Source organism: Corylus avellana, chromosome 7 (assembly GCF_965113065.1).
Source record: "Corylus avellana chromosome 7, dhCorAvel1.hap1.2, whole genome shotgun sequence".
In the NCBI taxonomy this organism is placed as follows: domain Eukaryota; kingdom Viridiplantae; phylum Streptophyta; class Magnoliopsida; order Fagales; family Betulaceae; genus Corylus; species Corylus avellana.
In genome coordinates this window covers 19,119,594-19,143,285 of record NC_142496.1, presented here as the reverse complement: position 1 = coordinate 19,143,285, position 23,692 = coordinate 19,119,594, and the positions used below count along the sequence as shown (strand labels likewise).

At 36.9% G+C, this 23,692-nt stretch overlaps 1 protein-coding gene and 1 non-coding gene across 2 annotated transcripts in view; both read left to right on the top strand.

Annotated features, from left to right (window-relative positions):
• Positions 1-611: 611 nt before the first annotated feature.
• Positions 612-23,692, top strand: part of XI-I (myosin) — a 28,633-nt gene continuing 5,552 nt past the window's right edge. The window contains exons 1-28 of the mRNA XM_059598683.2: positions 612-696; positions 869-997; positions 1,095-1,241; positions 2,175-2,320; positions 2,420-2,576; positions 2,923-2,981; positions 4,247-4,403; positions 4,620-4,769; positions 4,879-5,015; positions 8,079-8,225; positions 8,327-8,428; positions 13,860-13,917; positions 14,037-14,138; positions 14,526-14,563; positions 14,657-14,783; positions 14,875-15,048; positions 15,486-15,617; positions 16,362-16,471; positions 16,691-16,751; positions 16,904-17,081; positions 18,153-18,358; positions 19,077-19,196; positions 19,280-19,378; positions 20,872-21,093; positions 22,643-22,782; positions 23,041-23,152; positions 23,371-23,421; positions 23,515-23,604. Coding sequence (XP_059454666.2) covers positions 691-696; positions 869-997; positions 1,095-1,241; positions 2,175-2,320; positions 2,420-2,576; positions 2,923-2,981; positions 4,247-4,403; positions 4,620-4,769; positions 4,879-5,015; positions 8,079-8,225; positions 8,327-8,428; positions 13,860-13,917; positions 14,037-14,138; positions 14,526-14,563; positions 14,657-14,783; positions 14,875-15,048; positions 15,486-15,617; positions 16,362-16,471; positions 16,691-16,751; positions 16,904-17,081; positions 18,153-18,358; positions 19,077-19,196; positions 19,280-19,378; positions 20,872-21,093; positions 22,643-22,782; positions 23,041-23,152; positions 23,371-23,421; positions 23,515-23,604 — 3,357 coding nt within the window. The 5' untranslated portion in view covers positions 612-690. The remainder of the gene's footprint in view (positions 697-868; positions 998-1,094; positions 1,242-2,174; positions 2,321-2,419; positions 2,577-2,922; positions 2,982-4,246; positions 4,404-4,619; positions 4,770-4,878; positions 5,016-8,078; positions 8,226-8,326; positions 8,429-13,859; positions 13,918-14,036; positions 14,139-14,525; positions 14,564-14,656; positions 14,784-14,874; positions 15,049-15,485; positions 15,618-16,361; positions 16,472-16,690; positions 16,752-16,903; positions 17,082-18,152; positions 18,359-19,076; positions 19,197-19,279; positions 19,379-20,871; positions 21,094-22,642; positions 22,783-23,040; positions 23,153-23,370; positions 23,422-23,514; positions 23,605-23,692) is intronic.
• Positions 13,066-13,168, top strand: LOC148584627 (U6 spliceosomal RNA). The gene has a single exon (XR_015912924.1). It is a non-coding gene; the product is annotated as a U6 spliceosomal RNA (small nuclear RNA).

Here is a 23,692-nt window from a genome sequence, read left to right as displayed (position 1 = left end):
TTGCTTTTATGAAACAATAAAATTACTTGGAATATCATAAATTAAACTCTTAAAAAAAACAGAAAGAAAAAGAATTTTAAACTTCGAAAATTTTATTGGAGAACACAGAAGGTTATCATGGTTATTGTCATTAATGACTTGGCAAAGCCATTTAAGTTGGTGGGTTTAAATCGATGAGATTGCCTCAAAGAAGGTATTTTTTCATTGCTATTTACTAGATGATGTTATATTATTATCACATAATCGGAATGACATGATAGTGATAATCAGTTATTAATTTTTATTAAGTACTGATTAAATTATATAATAATAGTATAATAATCTATTAAATAAATTCGTCACTAATATGAAATTTCAATTTAAACTCTAAAGTTTGGTAACTATTTAATTGGCTCTCCCCCATCTAATAATTTAGCTATAAAGTGAGTGGGAAATAGGTTTGGTTGGATAAAGTTTTTTATAGATTGCCAAACAGAGAGCTACTTTTTAGGCCAACTCACTCCTGTTTACCGTTACGCCATAGGAGCAGTGAGCTGAATATATATGAGGAAAGATTTAGCCACCAGTTAAAAAATAAAACTGTCGAAGAGGTGACGTGTCGAGTACGATATAAATACTCTGAAGTTTCGCCATTTTTGACTCGTAGTACACACCTGTTAGGGCGGGAATCCAAAATTTCACCTAAAAGACATGCCCGTAAGTCTCTCTCTCTCTCTCACCCTCTGCCCCCCTTAATTTTTGTCCCCCTCTGCTCCGCTCCTAGGGTTTCAAATTTCAATTCCAATTCATCTTTTGCCCTCAAAGTCATTTCCCTGAAAAATTCTAGGGTTTTTTTGTTTTTGGTACTTTACTCGCTTTTGCTTCTCAGGAACCGAAGATGAGTCTCCGCAGAGGCTCCAAGGTTTGGGCCGAGGACAAAGATTTGGCCTGGGTCGCGGCTGAAGTCCTCGACTTCGTTGGCAAGCAAATTCTAGTCGTGAACACTTCGGGAAAGAAGGTCGGCATTTTGTTCTTTTCAGAGGGGAGTGATTTTTGTACGGCACTGGGAAGTTCGTGCTAATTTTCAGACTTTCTTTTTTGAGGGGTTTCTTTAGGTTTTGGCTTTTCCGGACAAGCTGTTTCCGAGAGATGCGGATGAGGAGGACCACGGTGGAGTGGACGACATGACCAAGTTGACGTATTTGAATGAGCCTGGTGTGCTTTACAATCTCCAGAGGAGATATGCTCTCAATGATATATATGTGAGTAGCAGTGTGATTGATGGGGTTTAGATGGGGCTTGGTTAGTTTGAAGGCCAATTGTTGTTAACCATGGACTTAATCATGGTGCTTTGAATTGAATTTGTCTGTAGTGGTTAAGTAGATGCTGCTTCAAGTTCTTGGAGTTAATGTGACCAAAATGGGCATCTAATAGTGTCTGGGGGTAAAGTATAGCCAAATTGAGGGTCTAAACTCTGAGCTCGTCTCTGACTTGAAAGATGGGGCATTTCCCTTTCTGAATTGGAGTTCTGGTTAATTCTTGAAAATGTTTTGGTTTTTGTGATTTAATCTCTATTCTTGGTTATAATGATTATCACAACCCCTTCAATTCTTGGAGTAAATGAAACGTATTTTTTTTTTTAAGTAGAAAATTCTGCAGTAGACAAATCAAGAATGAAAATTCGGATTTGGAATGCCAAGCTGGTATTTAATACATTTAATTTTTGGATTATGGCCAACCATGCGTAGAAGGAAGTTATTTTTGCTTTCAATTTTATCGCATATAGGTATGCACCATCATTCAGCTGCTTTAGAAAGTGTCTACTCTAGTTGTCAGGCATGGCTTTTCATTCTTCCTGATTGGTGCATGACTCAATAATCAGATAATATTGAAAATTGAATTTCTTTCGAGGTCAATATTCTAGTGCACAGTTAGTAGATCACTATCTTTTTCGCTCTCAATCGTTATTTTTAGGAGGGTTTTTAATTGTCTTTAACTAGTCTATAACTTGATAAATCTCGGTATAAGTTGTAGTTGTCTTTCTAATTCATTGATCTATGAGTGATAATTCACATGCCTGTGGCACATGCTGTAATTTCGCATGAAATAATGGGAAGTATAGTTTTACCAATTCTTGATTCAACATTTCCCAGATTTGAACTGATACGTGAATTATTTTCCTTTGTCTTTGATAGACATACACAGGGAGCATTTTGATAGCTGTGAACCCATTCACAAAGCTTCCCCACCTGTACAATGTCCATATGATGGAGCAGTATAAAGGAGCTCCATTTGGGGAGCTAAGCCCCCATGTTTTTGCTGTGGCTGATGCATCATATAGGTTTGTTATTTTTAGATGTTCTATAAATTGAGTGGTGATCTCTGTTACATTTCGCCTTTTTTTTTTTTTTCGGTAAGCTTTGTTGGTCGTGTGTTCTAGGGCAATGATGAATGATGCTCAAAGCCAATCTATACTGGTCAGTGGAGAAAGTGGGGCTGGGAAGACTGAGACAACAAAATTGATTATGCAGTATCTTACTTATGTGGGTGGCCGTGCTGCTGGTGATGACAGAACAGTTGAGCAGCAAGTTCTTGAAGTAAGGGTTATCCTTGAGCCAATCCAATTGACAAGTATAGCTGCAATATTTACAATGTGCATTAGATGTAGGTATACTTAATTTATTTGTTAGTTGCTAGATTAGAATACTTTTGGTCACTGTGCTAATAAAAAATTGGTAGATAAGATGGTATTCTCTAGGTTGATGGGGACTCTGTTTAGGATGGACTAGTTATCTTCAACTTGAGTTGAATCTGTAGTGGATCCTGCTGCCTGTGATGAGGGACTGGCCTATTTTTTTCTTTTTTCTTTTACACTGTTGAAATTATTATGTTTCTGTTCTTCCACTATCAACATTTGCTGATTCCACTTTTTGTGTGATTCAGTCAAATCCACTATTGGAGGCATTTGGTAATGCAAAGACTGTTAGAAATGACAATTCAAGGTGAAGTTTATTAATTTTTTTGTCTCAATTTCTAGAATATTACTATTACCAAATTGCAGCTCTAAATTATTTGCCATCATGTGGCTTTTTCTCCATTCCAGCTCTGACAATCTACAAAATGAGCTTGATATTGCATTATTTAATCTTGTGCTGTGTTACATATCTTAATAACTAATTATTTTCTTTATTGATTTACATACATCCAAAGTGTTGCATTGGGATTAAGGTAGTTTACGTGTTAGAATATTCTTTTTCTTTTCCTTTATATTATGCAGTTCATCATTGTAATATTATTGTCGAGGAAAGTATGTTTCATGTTTTATGAGTAGTGTTTGTGTAGTATAGTTTCTGTTTATTTCGGTTGTGCCTCTCTGTACTTTTTTATGAGATTTGATTACTTATAAAGATGAAAGAGTTTAAGGTGGGGGTGGCCTATATTGAGAAAAAAGATGAAAGAGTTTAAGGTGGGGGTGGCCTATATTGAGAAACAAGATGAAAGAGTTACTTCAGATGGTTTGACCATGTGCAACAGTGCAATGGTGACTGATCAATGCATTCATGAGATAGGTGATCTAATTCAAGTTGGAGGAGTGAAAGGAGGTAAAAGGAGGCTTACATTAACATGGATAGAAGTCGGGAAGAAAGATATGTTAAACAGGGAGTTGATAGAGTATGAAAAAGAGCATGAGTTTGGATATGATACAATGATGGAAAGGACTGCATATGGTTGGCTTCCATTAGTTGATGGTGATCTATAAAACCGACTTTGTCGGGATGAGTTGAGCTGATTTAAGTTGATAGAATATGAAAAACTTATAATAAGTTAGAAAACAGAGTGCTGGAATGGACTAAATGGGCAAAACCTCCAGGATAACTGAAAGGAACTAGATATAAGCTTTTAGATGGTAGAGAAGAAAAATCATAGGAAGTGAAGAGCAGTTACAGAGATAAACATAAACTTGTCTTTTTGTTTTTGGGCAAGTATGAATTATCAAAACAAAAGCAAGTACAAGATGTTGGGGATTTAAACTTGTCTTGACTGAAGAGACTATTTGGCAAGTAGTGATTCTGCAGTTTCATTATAGGTAGACTATTGGATTGAACAAAGAGTTTGGGATATTATCAAATCATTAATATTATCCATGAATTATATTCCATTCAATATGATTTTATAATATGATTTTTTCTATTATTGTAGTTTGCCATCGTTTCTCTTCAATCTATAATAATTATTTATTCCTTTATGTTGATTCTTTTCATGGCAGTCGTTTTGGCAAGTTTGTTGAAATCCAATTTGATGCAAGTGGTAGAATATCAGGTGCTGCAATCAGAACTTACCTTTTGGAACGATCCCGTGTTGTTCAGATAACAGATCCTGAAAGGAATTATCATTGCTTCTATCAGTTGTGTGCATCTGGAAGGGTAATCTCTCTCTCTCTCTCACACACACATGACACACACCTCTGCACACACATATTGTACTGATGTATTTACACCTATCTGTCAATATTGTGTTGAAAGGTGCATGGTTTTGCTTATGGCTTTTTTTTGGGTTGTGTGTTTCTGATGATTTAATCATACATACTTGGGTTATTGTCATCATGGACAATGTCATTATGATGTATCCCATATGTCTAGGATGCAGAGAAGTACAAATTAGATCAATCAAGCCACTTCCACTACTTGAATCAAAGCAAGACCTACGAGCTAGATGGCGTGAGTAGCATAGAAGAATACATGAAGACAAGGCGGGCTATGGACATTGTTGGTATAAGTCATGAAGATCAGGTCTGAAAAACCATATGTAGCATACAATTGCTTTGCTTTTTCCCTTTGAGACTCTTCTATTTATTGTTGTTTCTGTTCTTAATTTTCAATGTTCAATCTCCATTATCAGGAAGCTATATTCCGCACCCTAGCTGCAATTCTACATTTAGGGAACATTGAGTTTTCTCCTGGCAAAGAATATGACTCGTCGGTTATAAAGGATCAGAAATCTAGCTTTCATATGCAGGTGGCTGCTAATCTTTTCAGGTTGGTGATTTACATGATAGTTTGGAAATTTTTCTTGCTTTAATCAATTTTGACCAGACTGAGGTATTAATTTCAGTTCCATAATTTGTCTTTTTGTATGAAATTGGAATTGTTAAATCCTTGTAATGGTTACAGGTCTCTTAGAACAATGTTTTTGGCAGCATAATATATAGAATGTCTGCCAAGTAAAAATTGAGAGAGAATTTTGATAAGTAATTGAAAAATATCAACTTATCAAAAAAAAAAAGTAATTGAAAAATATCATTAAAAGCGTAAAGGTACCCCTAAGTACGCATCAAGTATACAAAATGAAGCATCTAGTTAGAAGGAGCAAAACGAACAAGAAAATCACTATAACTAATTGTTAAGGGAGAAACATAAGCAATTGTCCAAAGGTACAAAGTTTTGAAGAAAAAGTACTCCATAGCATAGGAATAGGCAACACAAATTACAAAAATGATTTGGATTAGCACCATAAAAGATCAAAGTATCATCGGCAAACGAAAGGTAAGAGAAATCTACTCCACCATTACCCACAGAGAAATCAAACTTGGCGCAGCTGATTGCCAAAGTTGCATGTTTGCTGGCCGGCAGTAGACACTTGAAGACCAAAGAGCACCTGAATCAAAAGCCAACCATCTTACAATTGCCCTATAGTTTTCTACGCTGGAGTGTGGGTTTGGAACCCTATCGCCAATAGATGCTAAAAGAAAGATATGAAGTAGGAGACCCAACTGTTGCCCTCGGGGAAGTTTGACTATTACTGCGCCCTTGGCTTTTTAGAGAATCCTGCTCCTGTGTCGTGGGACTTGTAACCCCCCCCCCCCCCCCCCCCCCCCCCAAACTCACTACAACAGAAATCATTTTATCCAACGCCTCCATCACAAGGACAAACAAAGGGGACATATGGTCCCCTTGTCTCAAGCCATAGGAAGTACTAAAGAACCTTATTGGAGTGCCGTTCACCAAAATCGAGAAATGAACTAAAGAAATGCAATGAGCTACCCAAAAGCACCATTTCCCCCAAAGCCACACCTCAGCATATACAACAAAAAGTCACAATTAACATGATCATAAATTTTTTCTAGATCCATTTTGCAAATAACACCCGACTCACGGGACCTTAATCTAGTATCAAGGCATTCATTGGCGATAAGAACATGATCTAGGATTTGCCTACTTTTGATGAATGTATTTTGCAACTTAGAGATGATCTTCTCCAATGCCATCTTCAGCCTGTTTGCTAGAATTTTAGCAATAATTTTGTAGATGCCCTCCACAAGACTGATAAGGCGGAAATCCCTGAGGTCAACAATCCTTGAAGTCTTTGAAATGAGGGCAATAAAAGTAACATTAAGGCTCATTTAAGACTTGCTTATAGCATGGAAGTCATGAAAATATTTCATGATATCCTGTTTTAAAACAACTCATTTATATCAGGGTCCGGTGCCTTGTTACCATTCATAGCTTTCACTACCCCTCTCACCTCCTCTTCCTCAAAATCTCTCTCCAACCAATGGAATCAAAGGAAAGGCCATCCACCAACGGCCTTCAATTAACCTGTTCGGTGTATAACTTTTGATATAACTGGACAATGTGCTTTTTGATCTCCTCCCGGTTGGTAGAAAAGGTATTGCCTATCAACAAGGAGTCAATGGAATCCTTCCTTCTGTTGGAATTAGTCATTTTGTGAAAAATCTCAATACACCTGTCACCCTCCCTTAACCACAACACCTTAGATTTCTGCCTCCAACTCATCTCCTCCATAAGAGTAGATCTTTTTAACTCACTAACAATTTCTGTCTTCTTCAATTTCTCCTCAACGCCTAAAGCCCTTTCTTCGTCATAGACATCGAGAATATGTAGCTCTTGTAGAAGGGTCTTCTTCTTCCTTTCTACATTGTCAAACACATCCTCATTCCATCTCTTTAAATCAAATTTCAAGGCTTTGAGCTTGCTTGCTAAAAGCTCGGCGAACCTTGGAAATGATAAGAGTCCCACCGCTGTTTCAGAATGTCCACAAAACCTTCAAACTTTAGCCCTATGTTTTCAAATTTGAAAGCCCTGCTACCCCTTAGAACATCATCACAATTGATGAGGATTGGGAAATGATCTGGATAAAGTCTAGGAAGCCTCCTTTGTGAAACACCTAGAAACTGGGCTTCCCACACTATAGAGACAAGGAATCTGTCAATTCTAAACCAAGCGGGAGAGTTTCAATCATTTGACCAAGTAAAGGAATCTATCAATTCACATGTCAGGGCATAAACGAGCTTCTCCTGACCTTTCATTGGGAAAAAGAATAGGTAAAATTAAAATCATCTCCAACACACCAAGGCAAATTCCACTAGCAAGCAAACCAGCCTACTCATCCAAAAAAAATCCTTCCATCCCTGTCAGAGTTAGGGCCATAGACACCCATAAAAGCCCAAGTGGAATGATCATCAACGTTTCGAAAGTTGGCAGTCACGATGAATTCCCCACACACTCGTCTATCTTCTTCACTACCCTTGCTTGTCTATCTTCTTCAACACCCTTTTGTTCCACATAATCAAAATACCACTTGAAGCCCCTCTGGAGAGAATTAATTGTAAAATTGTTTTCTAGATGAGCAATATATCCCAATTATTTGGTATCAAGGCTTAGTAGAGGTGAGATAAGCTTAGACTAATTAGCAAGCAATGCCATTTGTATAGAAGTGCACTGGAATTGTCATCCAATATGGATATTGTTACTTAATTGCAAGCTATCCTATAAGGAGCATAGAATTTTGTGGAGTAAGAAATGGATATGTTAGTTTTTCCCCAAGCAAATGGATATGCTAGTTAACTTGTGGAGTACATTTCATTTTTGTCACCATTTTGGGTTGTGAACTAGCTAACCAAGCAGAGTTGGGGACTAGCCTATTTCTTTATTGTGATGTTATAACTACCTAGAGTTTAATAGATGCTTTTGGTCTTGTTAATCTGATAACTAAACTGCTTCTTTAATCAGATGCTACCTAGAGTTTAATAGATGCTTTTGGTCTTGTTAATCTGATAACTAAACTGCTTCTTTAATCAGATGCGATGTGAACCTCTTGCTAGCGACACTTTGTACTCGTTCAATACAAACTCGTGAAGGATGTATTGTTAAAGCTCTTGACTGTAATGCTGCTGTTGCTAGTCGGGATGCACTGGCAAAAACTGTTTATGCTCGGCTGTTTGATTGGTAGGCTTATATTCACTTCACTATCAAGAACCATTTCTTTTATTTATGCAGAATTTGTTTTTCGATAGTGTATATGTTACTGATTTTGTTATTTCTTTCAGGCTTGTTGATAAGATCAATAGGTCTGTTGGGCAAGATCTGAATTCCCGAGTGCAAATTGGAGTCTTGGACATCTATGGGTTTGAATGCTTTAAGAATAACAGGTAACAGTTTACTTATCAAAAAAAAAAACAGTTTACATTTTTGGACTTGGTTTGATTTCTTTTCTTGTAACATTTAAGGCTCCTTTGGAGTACATCTTAATTTATTGAATGCAAAGTACGTTATTTGATTGGCATGGCCTCCTTTGCTTTAGCACGTAGGAAGTCTAGTAACACCTACTAGACTTTGCTTTCAATGAAAATTGTCTCTAGGATGTACATGTGGTTTTAGTTCATATAGTTGTTTCCATTGTACATGACAATCAACTCGTTGCATTGGCTGCCGTTTTTTCTGCCCCTTTAGATTTGTTAGTGGTCATTTTTTAGGGGAAATTACATTTTACTTCCTTATGGACCTTATGGTATACAATAGGAACAATTTACCTCCATAAACCTTGGATAAAACCTTTCAACTGTCATCTTCTAAGCCTTCTAATTCTCTTTTATATGAAATTTCTGATCTGAGTTCTTGGACTCTTTGGAGCCTAGAAATTGATCTTTTATTGTTCCAACTTCAATCTGTTGTGTATCCTATTGATGAGCACATAGAGAATACCAATTGCTAATGGAGGTTTTCCCTCTTAATTTGTTAATATCATGCTTTCCAAATTTTGGAGGTGAAGGTGGTTTCAATTTGGAAGTGATGTTTTAGTTGTGCTCTCTGTCTCTCTCTCTCGTCTGCACGTGTCGGCAATTCTTTTATTGTATGGGGCTGTTCAGGGGGTGTCGTGTTGAGTCCAAATTGTTTGAGTTGGTAGTGGACTCTCTCTCTCTTCAGCACAATTCGGCAATTCTTTTATTGTATGGGGCTGTTCAGGGGGTGCCGTGTTGGGTCCAAATTGTTTGAGTTGATTATGGAGGGTAGGTCTCAAGTGTGTAGAATTTTTGAGAGGAGTAGGGGTAGTTTTTGTTCCTTATGCTTGGGCAATGTCAATGTCTCTTGGTTGTTAGCCACCGTCAAGGAGGTGGTTCTAGAGGAGGGGAGGAAGGAGTTTTGGAGATGCTCTAGAGTTGGTTTCCCAGCTCTCCTCTCCCAACGATGCTTTAATAAGCATGAACGGTTCTTGGTCGTGATGGAGTTTGGGGGAGGTAAACAGAGGGGCCTTATCTTAGTGCCGTAAGGGAGGCATGGTAGGGGCTGGAAGTCCATTGTCGTGGAGCTACGAGTGGTGGTGCAAATCTTCCCGTCACTACATGGTGGTGGGTCAGTTGGGCGTCACTCTAAAAATCCTTTAGTGATGGGCGCAAATTAGATGAAGATGGCGCTGAGACCTTCGTTGGATGTGGGGGGGATTTTGTCATATGCAGAGGCTCTTTTGGACTAAGGAAGTTTTCGACCTTTCTCTTGTCGTTGAAGGGCTCATTCGGTACAAAGTGCAGCAAGGATGTCTTGCTCTTGGTTTGAGTCTGGGAAGGTTGAAGATCCCTGATTTTCAACTGGTGGTGTCGGCTCGAGCAGGGGGCTTCAAGGTGTTAATCTTGATTTTTGCTCCTTCAGAGAGGTGTTGGTGAGCTTAAAAAAGGATGTAGATGGGTTTTTAGAATGTATTGATTCAAGTTTGGGCTTGGGTGTTGCAGGAAGTCAAAAATGCCCAATTGGTTTTTTTCCTTCTAAGGTCCCCGTAAGTTTGTTAAGCTCGCCTCCAACGGCCCACTCTAATCAAGATCTTAAAGGAAAGGCTTTGATGGGCTTTGGGGTTTTTAGGGCCAAATATTCCTTCAAGCCCAAGTTGAAGCTAACGCATAAGTGGAAAAGAACTTTGGGTGTGGGTCTGGCTTGGACACCGGTAAGGGCCTCGGTGCTGGTTAGCTCAGAGCTCCTACGACCTCAGCTGATGATTCCATACTGTGCGATCCTTTGTTGTCGCTTCTTTTCCGGTAGATCGCATAGTGGCTTTAGATCTTGCCAACGGTGGCGGTGGCTCAAGGAAGTCTTGAGTTCATGACATGAGTGTTTCAATTCTTGCTGTTGGTGGCCCATAGTTACCGATGTACTATGTGAAGAAGGTTATCAAGGCCCCAATCCCAAAAGGGTCTTTTATTGGTGCCTTAGTAAAGCTCTTATTTCTAAATCAAACTTCTTTTCCTTCAGATTATGATGGCGAGGAGATTGTGTTATATCTTTTGTTGTTAATACTTATGAGGAAACTGAGCTTTTTACTTTCAAAGAACCTTCTCCTAAGCTTAATACTCCTGATGCTACAAGCTCTTCTTCGGCGGGCTGGGGTGGGGAGTCAACCTTATTGGTGAAAAGGGGGAAGGATCTCCTCTGCCTGCTTTGGTTGGAATGGAGGTGGGTTATGTTAAAGAAATCAGTCAGCATGTGTTTGATTCAGCACCTTGTCGGGACATGGATTTTTTTTATTTTTATTTTTTCCCAATTGGGAGGAAGCTTTGTACTGAACTCCCCAAAGCTTCTATCCCCCCTGTTGTGTCGGAGAATGGTCGCTCAAGGTCGAAGCATTCAGATTGGGTTTTGCAAAGAGTGAAGGAGATCCATTGTGTTTTGGGGGTTTTATGTGTGGGTAATGAGGAGCAATTTATGGCTATTTTGTCATCTTCCTAAGGGTTTAGTTTCCAATTCTAAACTTGGTAAGAAAGGCAATAGGGAGTTAAAGAGATTGGAATGCTCCATTAATTACGACTCTAAAAGTGAGATTCCAAGTCGTGGTAAAGGAAAGGAGAGGGGTATCTCAGTTTTTAATGAAGCCTAAATTACTATATTAGAATGTGAGAGAGTTGAATGAAAGGAACCTACTTAGAGAGTGAGAAGTTGATATGTTTCTTTTCAAGAAACTAAGTTGGTGGTCATGTCTTGTGGTGTCGTGTGTAGTTTTGTGGGGGTACCATCATGTGGATTGGTGTTGTCTAGACTCGGGGAGTCTTCAAGTGGCATTTTGATTATGTGGGATAGAAGGGTGATGGAAAAGATCGACGAGTGTGTGGGTGAGTTCACCCTGGCTAATACTTTTAGAAACGTTGAAAATCATTTTACTTTGGCTTTTGCGAGTGTCTATGGCCCTAATTTTGATTGTGATAGAAGACTTCTTTGGGATAAGCTAGCTATTATGCTATTATCATTACTTATCAAAAAAAAGATAAGCTAGCTATTATGCTCAGTTGGTGGAACCTTCCTTGGTGCATTGCGGGTGATTTTAACGTTACCCGGTTCCCCAATGAGAGATTTGGAGAAGTTCGTTTATGCCCAACTATGGTGTTCTCTTACTTCATTTTTTATCATGGCTTGAATTGATAGATTTCTTGTCTCGTCGGTGTGGGAAGCTCAGTTTCCTGGTGTATCCTGAAGGAGGCTTCCTAGACTTTGCTCGGATAATTGCCCGATCCTCCTTGATTGTGGCAACTTTCAAAGGGATAGTGGGTACTTCAAATTTGAAAGTACGTTGCTAAAGTTTGAGGGTTTTGTGGACAAGATGAAATAGTGGTAGGACTCTTATCATTTCCAGGGCTCTTTAAGCTTCATTTTAGCCCACAAGCTTAAGGCTTTGAAGGCTGATTTAAAAAGATGGAATGAGGAGGTGTTTGGCAATGTTGAGAGGAAGAAAAAGATCCTTTTGGAAGAGCTATGTGTTTTTGATATCATTGAAGAAATCAAGGGCATTAGGTGTTGAGGAGAGAATGAAGAAGGCATAAGTTGTAAGCGAGTGTTAAATTATCACTTGTCCTACTAGCTTAAACTGATAGGAAGAGATAATTTAATCACTTAATTATCATTTTAACACTCCCTTTCACGTGTGGGTTCAAATTCCCTCCCTTTTAATCGGTGAGGCCCTACATGTAAAATATTTAATTTAAATAGGGGATGATTTGACGGAGTCAAGGTTCGATTCCAGGACCTTTGGCTCTGATACCATGTTAAATTACCACTTGTCCCACAAGTTTAAGCTGATAGGAAGAGATAAATTTAACTTAATCATTACTTTAATAGTGAGTTAGAGAAATCCATTCTCATGGAGGAAGTGAGTTGGAGGAAAAAATCTGGGGTTTTGTGGTTGAGGGAGGGTGACAAGTGCGCAAAGTATTTTTGCTAATTCCAACAAAAGAAAGAACTCCATTGACCCCTTGTTGGTTGATGGGTCCATTACTATATATACTCTATTTTTGGATAATAATTGTGGAAATACTTAGACTTTACATTGAAACAAAGACTTACAAGGCATGCAAGTATAAAATATTGATATACATGCGTGCCAATAGGGCATCAGGGAACACCCTCCTAATATCTTCTCTTATGATCTATTACATGGAGTGCCTTAATAGGCCCATACTTATTTCACTCCTTATGGGCTCCTGGAAACTGTATTTATGGGAGCTCCAAAAAGTTTCCTTCAAGATCTTGCTAAGGTCATTTCCAATTTGTACTTAATTGAAAATTAAATGGAGAAATGGTGGACTTTCTGTTGTAATCTGCCCCTTGAGAACTCTAGCGTCTTGTTTCCCTCAATTTGGGATGTCTCTGCTTCTGCCTATGATGAGCTATAGATTTGGTTAGTCCGAAACAGAGATTAGGAGGTAGTCTGAATGTGGTTTGGAAGTTGCACTGTTGTGTTGCTTTAGGAAGAGGAGAAGTTGTATATTTGAGGGCATGGAACTTCTCAATGTATAGGCTAAAGCTTCTGAATTTGAGATGTCCCACATCTGATAAAATTGGAACGATACACAGAAGATTTGCATGGTCCTTGCGCAAGGATGACATGCATAAATCGAGAAATGGTCCAAATTTTTTACTTATCAAAAAAAGAATTTGAGATCATTTTACATTTTTTTTTATCCAAATTATATTCTTTTGCCCATTTTTCTCTTGTATATTCTTGTGGAAGCAAATATGTATTGTGTCATGTTCAAAACAAACAAATAAAAAGTGGTCTTGAATCCATATATGAAGCCGAATGAAATAAATTTAGAAAAAAACTAAACTAAGGATGTGAAGATTTTCCTAAATTCACCATTGGCTTCTATATGTGAAATAAAAGAGATTTACTATAGTGATGCCCTTCCAGAGGTTATAAGCATGAGGGCTTGACACTTAAAAGAGTTTCCAGTGTATAACGTATCTCTATATGTGGAGAAGGTCATTCACTCTGATATGTCTTTGTTTGTTTGCTGGTACTGTTGAATATAGTTGCATTGAGGTTTATAACAGATAAGTTGTTCCCAAAGCATTAATATCTTCTTCTTTTTTTGTGCTGTTAAATGAAGTAATTGATTTAGATTCTTTTGTTTTGATTATTTTATTTGTGTTTGATTTGAAAGGTTTTTACACTTTTCATATCTAGTTTAGTAGTTTATACATTTGGGTCATCAATTACTGACGTTCTGTTTGAACTTAATTCACTTCATTTTTTTTTTTTTCTGTGAAGCTAAGTGTTGTCTCCATACTCCTTCAATTGATTGATTAACACTTTCTATTCCACAGTTTTGAGCAATTTTGCATTAACTTTGCCAATGAAAAGCTTCAGCAACATTTTAATGAGGTGTGTAATAATGTTTGGTGAAATGCTTTAAGAAAGATGCATATAGATACAACTGGTCCAATGGGAGCCAGTACTTCCTTGATAAGGCTTTTAAAATTTATTTTTCCAATTTTTTCCAGCATGTATTCAAGATGGAACAGGAAGAATATAGCAAAGAAGAAATTAATTGGAGCTACATTGAATTTATAGACAACCAAGATGTTTTAGATTTGATGGAGAAGGTGCTTGCTCATTCCCCCTGCCGTATTCATCTATTCAGGCTGGATTGGTTTTGAACCTGGTTTTCTGGTTTAGCTTTTAGTATCATGCACTCATCTTTTTTTGAAATCTATGTGTAGGTTACAGATACAGGTTGGGATTGATGCTGAATTGAAATGTTTGGCATTGTGGAACTCAGTTTAAACTTTTAAAGTGATCTTCTCATATAAAGAATTTATTAGAAAAGCTGAGACAAGAACTTTTGAAAAAAAAAATTATAGGAACTGTATAAAGAATCTTTTTTCATATTGATTTTTCTGTGTATGTTTTCTCCTTTTTTATTTTTCTATATATGGTTTCAATGTCAGTTGCTCATGTGCCTTATACTATTATTTTATATACATGTGCAGAAACCTATTGGGATAATTGCTCTCTTGGATGAAGCTTGGTAAATTTGAGTTCTTCAATATCAATTGGTGCGTGTTGCTTTATAACATTTATTTGCACTTTATCCTTATCCTGATTTTTTTTGTTTTTGCAGCATGTTCCCAAAATCAACACATGAAACATTTTCAACCAAGTTATTTCAGAATTTTCGGGCCCATCCAAGGTTGGAAAAGGCAAAATTTTCCGAAACAGATTTTACCATTAGACATTATGCTGGAAAGGCATGTCATATGTCACGGTACTTTTGTAAATAGGGTCTTGTGATATAGAGGATCTTAACAAAGATTCACTCACTCAATGCTTTTTCTGTAGGTCACTTATCACTCAAATACCTTTTTAGACAAAAATCGTGATTATGTTGTGGTAGAACACTGCAATCTATTGTCTTCTTCCAAGTGCCCCTTTGTTGCGGGTCTTTTCCCTTCACCACCAGAGGAATCTTCAAGATCATCATATAAATTTTCCTCTGTGGCTTCAAGATTTAAGGTATTAAAATTTTGTATCTATGTTTAGCCTTTTGTCTTCCTCATGTAATTTTGGTTAGATACATATATCCGTACAAGAATACCGAAGAGTATGGAGCTATTTGGGATTTATCTAATCTCGATTATGCAGATTTAGGTTGAAAGTGTGCTTTTGCCCTTTTCCCTTATCTTTTGGTTTTATAATATAAATATTTGATTTAGTTACTGAGATGGCTTCATGGAATAGGTAACGTTTTGTTTCTGTTTGCCTGATACTTGATTTTTTTTTTACAAAATGAGGGAATAATAGTGCATTTATTCCACATCTTTGTCCAATCAACATAACCAATCTATTGTTTTATTAGTAGATTTATATTGTTTCTGTTAGAAAATTTGATTCATATTGTCGAATGAGATTGCAATTCTTTGATGCTGCAAATCTTTCTTTTGTCTTTCTAGCAACAACTTCAAGCACTCATGGAAACCCTCAACACAACAGAGCCTCATTACATACGTTGTGTGAAGCCGAACTCCTTGAATCGACCTCAAAAGTTTGAGAATCTGAGTATCTTACACCAATTACGCTGTGGGGTCAGTAACACCTACCTTCTATTTTTACTGTTATGGAATTTTAATAATATAGACATGCATGGATTATCTACATTTAGACACCCATGTATTCTTGGCTGGTTGTATATTTTGCATGGCATTATTTGGTCATGGTTCCACATTTTGATTGAGCAGTTATGGTTATTCTATAGTTCTGCTTACATGAAACTTTAGTTTTTAGATTGGGTTATCTTTGTTTCTGTCCTTGTTCATTATTTTTAAAGCTTTTTTTCTGTAGCAGACAGAAATTAGTGTTTCCTTGTTAAATGAAGAGATGTCATCGCTGTACTTGAGAGTGAGTCACATTCACATTACTGATAAATTGAATGCCAATTGAAAACAAAATTATCGCCAGCACACAGCCTTGCCGAAAAACTAGAATTCTTAGAATATATCAAGAATGCAACTAGTAGCCTGGGCTCAAATTTGAATTTGGCAAGATTCATGTGTTTTCTTTTAAATGTTTGTTTTCTCTATCAATAGTTTGACGTTTGTTCCCAATATGTCTGACCTTGTGTCTGTCTTCAGTTTATGTTGAAGAAAACAAATTAGTCTTGTTGCTTATTCGTATAGCATGGCATATTTTTTAAGTTTTATGTGCTTAGTTGCGTATGTCTTGAAAATTGTACATGTGTTTCTTGAAAACATCGTCTTAGCTTGAATCAGTTTGAAAGAACTATTCCCCAATAAAATTGTCACCAATGATAATGTCTTGATATGGTGCAGGGGGTTCTAGAGGCTGTTCGGATAAGTCTGGCGGGTTATCCTACTCGAAGGACCTATTCGGAGTTTATAGATCGCTTTGGTTTATTAGCTCCTGAACTAATGGATGGAAGGTGGCTTATTAATGCTTCATTTATAGCTTCCCTATTGGTGTTCTAATTTAGTACTTTCAAAGATTCTGTGTGGTTTTATTTGCTTGTATGTATTTATTTTGTATTTTGTCGTTCTGGTAGAAGCCACCATATATATATAGTACGTCTATTTTTGCATCTCTCTCTCTCTCTCTCTCTCTCTCTCTCTCTTCACTTCTAAAAATATTTTTGTGTTTTCAGCTATGATGAGAAAGCTATGGCAGAGAAAATTTTGAGAAAGCTGAAGCTTGAGAATTTTCAGGTGTGCTTCCTCAGAATTTAATAGTGAAGCTGTTCTCGAAATACCCTTGCTTATGTTCACGTGTGCACTTGGTTAAATTTATCCAATTATCTGTTATTTTCTTTTGCTGTTGAGTAGGATCCAACTCAAATGTTTGTTCTTTTCTTTTGCAGTTGGGCAGGACGAAAGTGTTTCTTAGAGCTGGTCAAATTGGGATTCTAGACGCCCGGCGGGCTGAGATTTTGGACAATGCTTCAACGCGTGTTCAGCGTCGTTTTCGAACATTTATAGCACGCAGAGATTTTATTTCAACCCGGGCTGCTGCATCTGCTCTCCAAGCATACTGCAGAGGTTCCATTTACTTGCTTTAGTTGGACCTTCTTTATCACATTGATTATTTATTTATTTTTTTTGGAATTTTAATTTCTTTATTGGTAGCTTCTGCTACCCTTTTTTTGTTCATTATTATTATTATTATTATTTATTTATTTTGTTTGGGGGTGGGGGTGGGGGTGGGGGTGGTTAACCACGTGTAAGCTTGCAAAGTTTGGTGGAATCAGGGATAGCATTCATGTTTGAGCCTCTTAATTTCAAGCATTGTGTTTTGATTGCAATCTCCAAAGGGATTAAAGTGCCCATTACCACTAGCACAAGGCCCCATTCCATGTCTTCATGGATATGATCACAATACAGCCTACTAGTTACTTTCACCATTATGATCACTGTTTTGTGCCACTTCTATCTTTGATACATTGTCATTGACCTTACCATGTTACTAATTTGCACTGAGCCAGCATCTATTGCTTTGTGTCCAAAACTGTTACATTATAGCTCTAGCAACTTCACGATGGCCATCATGTAGTCATCACTATCAAAATCTTTGTTATTGTTATTGTTTTGTTTTATTTTCTTGCAGTAAATGATGGTCTGACTGTACATCCATTTTGCATGCTTTGCTGCCTGCTTAAAAACATTGGTCCCACGTGGATGTTGGGTCCTGCCTATGTGAGAGGCTGGAGAACTGATTGTAGTTGATTTTGTCATTATCTCTATAAAGGTTTATAATCTTGCAGTGAAGTATGGTCGTACTGTCACATCCGTTCTGGCTTCCTGCTAACCGCCTTTGTGAGAGAGGCTGTAAAATTGTTAGTAGTAGTTGTGGAAGGCTCTTTTGTTGCACATCATATATTGGTGGTTGGTTTTATGTTTGGAGTAAGGCTTAAATGGGTTTTATTGACTTTGTCATGAATTATTGAACTGCTTTTTTCTTTCTTTCTTTCATTTTTTTAATTTTTTATTTATTTTTATATGTTTTTGGTTAGCGGAACCATGATTTGCTTTATAGTGTCACAGTATTCTTCATCCCTTTTTAAGTTCTTTTTTTTTTTTTGTTTCATTCCCTAATGGCTGATATTTTTGCAGGATGCCTAGCTCGAAAGATGTATGCTGCAAAACGGGAGACAGCAGCTACTATTTTGATACAAAAATATGTGCGCAGGTGGTTATTAAGATGTGCTTATGTGAAACTATGTTCAGCTGTTATTGTTATACAGTCCAACCTTCGTGGTTTCTCAACTCGCCAAAGATTTTTGCATGGAAAGAAACATAAGGCTGTGACTCTAATTCAGGTAAACTTAACTGGAGATATAGACGTTCACTCTGGTGGAATTTCAGTGTATGAACTGACATCTTTGATTTTTAATTTTCCATTTAGCTTCAGTTATGCATGTGTGTGTGTGCCATCTCCATAGTTAACTTTTTTTTTTTTTCTTAGATAATATTCATGTTCTCTTCTTTCAACCTGCAGCACATTTTATGTAGTTATTTTCTAGATAACACTTGGCTTAGCTTATTCTTCTTTAAGAAAAAAATAATAATGCAAGCATATCTGATGTTTTCTTTCATTCCATTTTATAGTTGATATGAGACTTTTTTGGTAATCACAATTGTGATGGGTGTTAAAGAGGACAAAACATAATCCTGTTTGGTTAGCCCCAAAATGAAAGGAAAAAGAATTTGTTCTAATTTTAGAGTGTAATTAGACTGCTGCGTCTTATGGGGAAAACATTTCATTTTGCAAAATGCAATAACTCTCTCTCTCTCTCTCTCTCCTTTCAACATTTGTTTCTACCTCTTAATCTCTCTCTCTTTTCGACCTTTGTTTCTACCTCTTAGTCTCTGGTTCAAGTATGATAATGTGTTGTTTGCCATTTTCAACTATTTCTGGTGAACTTGTCTTTATATTCTTGTAATTGCCTATTATATTGAACAGAATTGTCCGATTGTCTGCTTAATTTGAGTTCGCTAATTTGTCTTCTATTTGGACGTGTAATATACATTTCTTAGTCTCACTGGAGGATGCGCAAGGTTCGCCTGGCTTTCCGAAATCGCCAAAATTCTATAATAGCAATACAATGTCGTTGGAGGCAGAAACTGGCGAAAAGAGAGCTCCGGAGGCGTAAACAAGTGAGTGAATTTGTATTGCTGATTTTGAAGTACTCAACAATTCTCTATATGATCAGCCTTTTAATCATTTTCACCTTTTGCAGGAAGCTAATGAAACTGGTGCCTTGCGTTTAGCTAAAAGTAAACTTGAGAAGCAGTTAGAAGACCTCACATGGAGGCTGCAGTTTGAAAAAAGATTGCGGGTATTGCTTTTCATTGCAGTAGTTTTTTTTCAGATTTATTTATTGATTTCCGTCAGAAGCATTTGGAAAATTTGTTCCAGGAAGCTCCTATGTCTGTTCTGCATGTGACAAATGTATGTTGTTACTTCATTAGCAACAATTAAACTCTTTTTAAAAGTAATTTGAGGGGTAGTTCAATCGGTTGGGGATCATGATTTATGAAGCGGAAGTCATTAATTTGAATCTCCCTGTGCCTCCCCCCTTCCCCCCCTTGCGGCTAGGGATGACAATTCCTGTTCGTGTGTCGAGTTCGGGTCGTGTCAAGGCGTAGGTATAAGACTATATAGGTCAACCCTAACCTAACCCAATTAATTAAATGGGTCAAATCCTTCAATCATAATTTTGTATTAAGTTCGTGTCAGGTTCGCGAGAGTTATGTCAAAAATTGCTAGCTATTAAGTCGAGTGTTGGGTTCGGGTTGTGTCGAGGCATAGTATAAGGCTGAAAAGGTCAGCCATAACCCGACTCATTTAATTAAATGGATCAGACTCTTCAACTCTAACCCTTTAAATTTCATGATGGGTTCATGTTGAGTTCGCAAGTCATGTAAAAAATTGTCTGCCCTACTTTGCGGCCAATTACTTATTAAAAGAAAAAACGATAATGATCTCTTGGTTGCTATTTTTCCTAACGTGTGTTGGACGTGAGTTTAATTGTCTAATATTATGTGAAATCTTTAACAATATAGCTAATTTTTAATGCCATGGCTCAGGGACAGAAAAAACAAAGGCAATGTGATGGCTTATTGTTAGAGACATTTTGTTTTCTGATTTGGCAATCCGAGTCTTCATTCTTTTTGTAGCCAATAATAGTCTGAATGCGGTATCTTTGGTAAGCATTTGCAGTAATGGGTGGTGGTGGTCTTTTGATTACTGGTTAAAATTAACAAAAAAAGAACAGGCTAAAGTCCACACACTCCAGTGTACAAGAAACCCTATCTCATAAAACAACAAAAAACAATTGCCCCTGATGTTGATAAAAATCTAAAATGATCAATTTTCATTTTCTTTGTATAACAGTGTAAAGGGTTGGTTTGCCCTTTGGTACTCTCTTCTTCTGACAAAAAAGAGTGTCTTCTGTTATTTCTCTATCTCAAACTTGACTATCTATTGTCAAAATGTAAAGTATTCAGCATTTTTAATCTCTTATAACTCCTTTTCTCGAAGTAAATTATGCTCTTTCTACTTGTATATCGACGTAAAAGGGTGAATTCTGAAGACTGACCAAGCTTGTGTGGTGTCATTGAATTTGTTTTTTGTACTTAAGAGTTGAGTTCTTTTAAAAAATGAGAATCATTTTGGGAAAAGCCAGCTGATGGAGGGAGTAGTAATTATTAGATTTGCCTTAACCATCTTTTCCCTATTTTTAATGGATTAAACATTATGATTTAGTGTTGTTATTCTCCTATGGCTGGTTAGAAGTTCAATCCTTACTGGGAGTATTCTGGAATGCAGGTTTCTCATGAAGAGTCTAAGTCAGTAGATATTTCGAAACTTCAAAAAACATTGGAATCATTGAACCTTGAACTGGATGCAGCTAAATTGGCGACAATTAATGAGTGCAACAAGAATGCTGTGCTGCAAAATCAATTGGAATTGTCTTTGAAGGAGAAATCTGCTTTGGAAAGAGAACTCATTGGAACGGCTGAACTGAGAAAGGAAAATGCATATTTAAAGGTGGGTCATTTACTTTCCACTTAAGTTGCTTTGATGGGTTCTTTTGTGTAGATGGTTTCACAGCAAGATTTGGTCCTTCTGAAGATCTCATATGGCCATTGAGGATGATCTTGATTGAACTCTTTAAACCACATAATCCTTTTCATATTGTAATATTAAAAGTCATGAATAATTTGTAGAGTTCAAATGGAAAGCAGGAAAATGATGGCTTTGATTTGTTTCTGATTTGACTATATTTTACGTGGACCAGTTGATATTTTGTCTATCACCATAGCATGTGAGCTAGGCATATGGATGTTAGCATAGCAGACAGTCATTTGGTTCCCTTATCCTTAGCTTGTGAATTCTAAGTTAGAATAGTTAAAAGTTTCAGCATAAGGTTTTTGTCAAAATATTTTTCTACATGCTTCCAAATTTGTGAGTATTGACTTGTTTAGCAAGATTACACTCCAGCGGTTTAGTTGAGCTTGGAGAGCTTTAACTAGGGATAATTGGATTATGTATATTACTTCAACCAAAATAAGTTACAACTTTGATGTAACTGGAATCAAAGTGTGCATTTTAGCTCATGCTTGTCTTGCTTTGAAAGTGATGGAAACATTCTTTTTGTTTAAATTATTGAGCATTGCTCAAAGGGGTTATGTGATACAATGGAGACGTATACCACTCGCTAGTACTTGGCTCTTGAGGTAATACATAATGGACAAAGAAAAGTTCTCACTTAAATTTACTGTAGCAGTCGAATGTCGATGTCAAAACTTAGCTATATTAAATGGTTTTTTTTTCTTGATTTGAATATTGTCTAAAATTAATTATGAATTTGGATGAAGAATTAATGAATGAAATGGCCACCTGCTTTACTGGTTCTTGTAGGATTGATTGGAGAACCTAAAGATTCTATGAAATGAGGCAAATCAAGAACATTTGTTTTTTTTTTTTATAAGTAATGATGCATTAAAGAGCGCAGAGGGGCGCAACCCAAGTACACAGGAAGTATACAAAAGAACGACTAAGTAAAGGAGAAAGAAGAAGAGAACATAAAAAGAAAATCAGGGAAAAGAACATTTGTAAGATGTGGGTGCCTGATGTGCGTCATATCTGTTTGTTGGATGTTCTTGTTTCCTCATTTTATCACATTTGTAAAGTTGAAATACTTCGTACACATTACCTTATTGGTCATATTCTCGGTTCGCTTTCCTTCTTTGTCCTCCCTATTTTTGCTTTGGTGTGGCTAGTTTGATTAAGAAGCATTTGCAGGAATTTTGGCAAGATTTCTTCTGAGACTATGTTTGGATTGTAATTACAAAGAAATCCATTTATTTATTGACTCAAATTAGGAACTGTATTGCTACTTTCTTCAGTTTTGGCTGAGTGTTTGATGCATATTGCATTTGTTTGAACGTCATGTTTATTTCACATCTGGCGAATTACTTTTGGGGAAGATCCTCAATAAATCTGTCGCCTTTCTGTCCTCCAATTTACCTCGTCTGTATATCTGCTTTTGTCTGGAGAAGATTTCCATCAAAATTGCTTCTATGTTTTCTGGCAGAGTTCTTTGGATGCCTTGGAAAAGAAGAACTTAGCACTGGAGCTTGAGCTTGTGAAGGCTCAAAAAGATAGTAATAGCAGCATGGAAAAGTTGCGGGAAGTTGAACATAATTGTTCTGAGCTCCAACAGAATGTCAAAAGGTAAGTGTTTCATTTAATGAAAATATTTGAAGTTTTGTTTTTCTCAATTTCCATTATACAGTTTGTTATTGTGTTTGATAAAATTACACGTTTCTTATAAAATTTGAATTTTATGTTGTGCAGTGTTTATATCATTTCTCTTATAAAAACGTTTTGACATCAATGTTAACTACATTTTGCTCTGTTTTTATTCAGTTTCTACATTTATCATGCTCATTCATCCTGATCATTTTATTTGTGCTGTTATTTGAATTATAGTCTAGAGGAGAAGCTCTCACTTTTAGAGGATGAGAATCTTGTCCTGCGACAAAAAGCTTTGAGTGTGTCTCCGAAGCACAACCGACCTGGTTTTGCAAAGGCATTTTCTGAGGTAAGCTGTTGCATACGAACATGCAGAGAAACATATATGCTGACAGACTGTGCCTGTCCTATTCTACTTGGTTAACCGTTATATGGTTTTGCGTTGAATTGACAATTCTCCAACCTACATATTTATTTTACGCTTTGCTTTTAATATGTTTATTGCATATTGCTTCTATGTACATTCTGTACAATCTTCGTGAAACTTTCATTTTCTTAATGGGGCAGAAATATTCTGGTGCCATTGTTCATCCCCAGTCTGACCGGAAGCCTGTATTTGTAAGACATCTTCTCTATCAGTTCTGTTCAAATATGAGTTACACTGCATCATGTTGATTTTTTTAATTTTCTATTTGTCTGTCTTTTATGCAGGAATCACCCACACCTACAAAGCTAATTACCCCGTTTTCACATGGATTATCAGAATCGCGTCGGTCAAAACTAACTGTGGAGAGGCACCGGGTATTTTCTCTTCTGTTCCTAGACCCTTCAGTTGGATTTTGGAGCTCACTGTGATGTTTTGACTGATAGTAAATATTGTTTGTAGAGA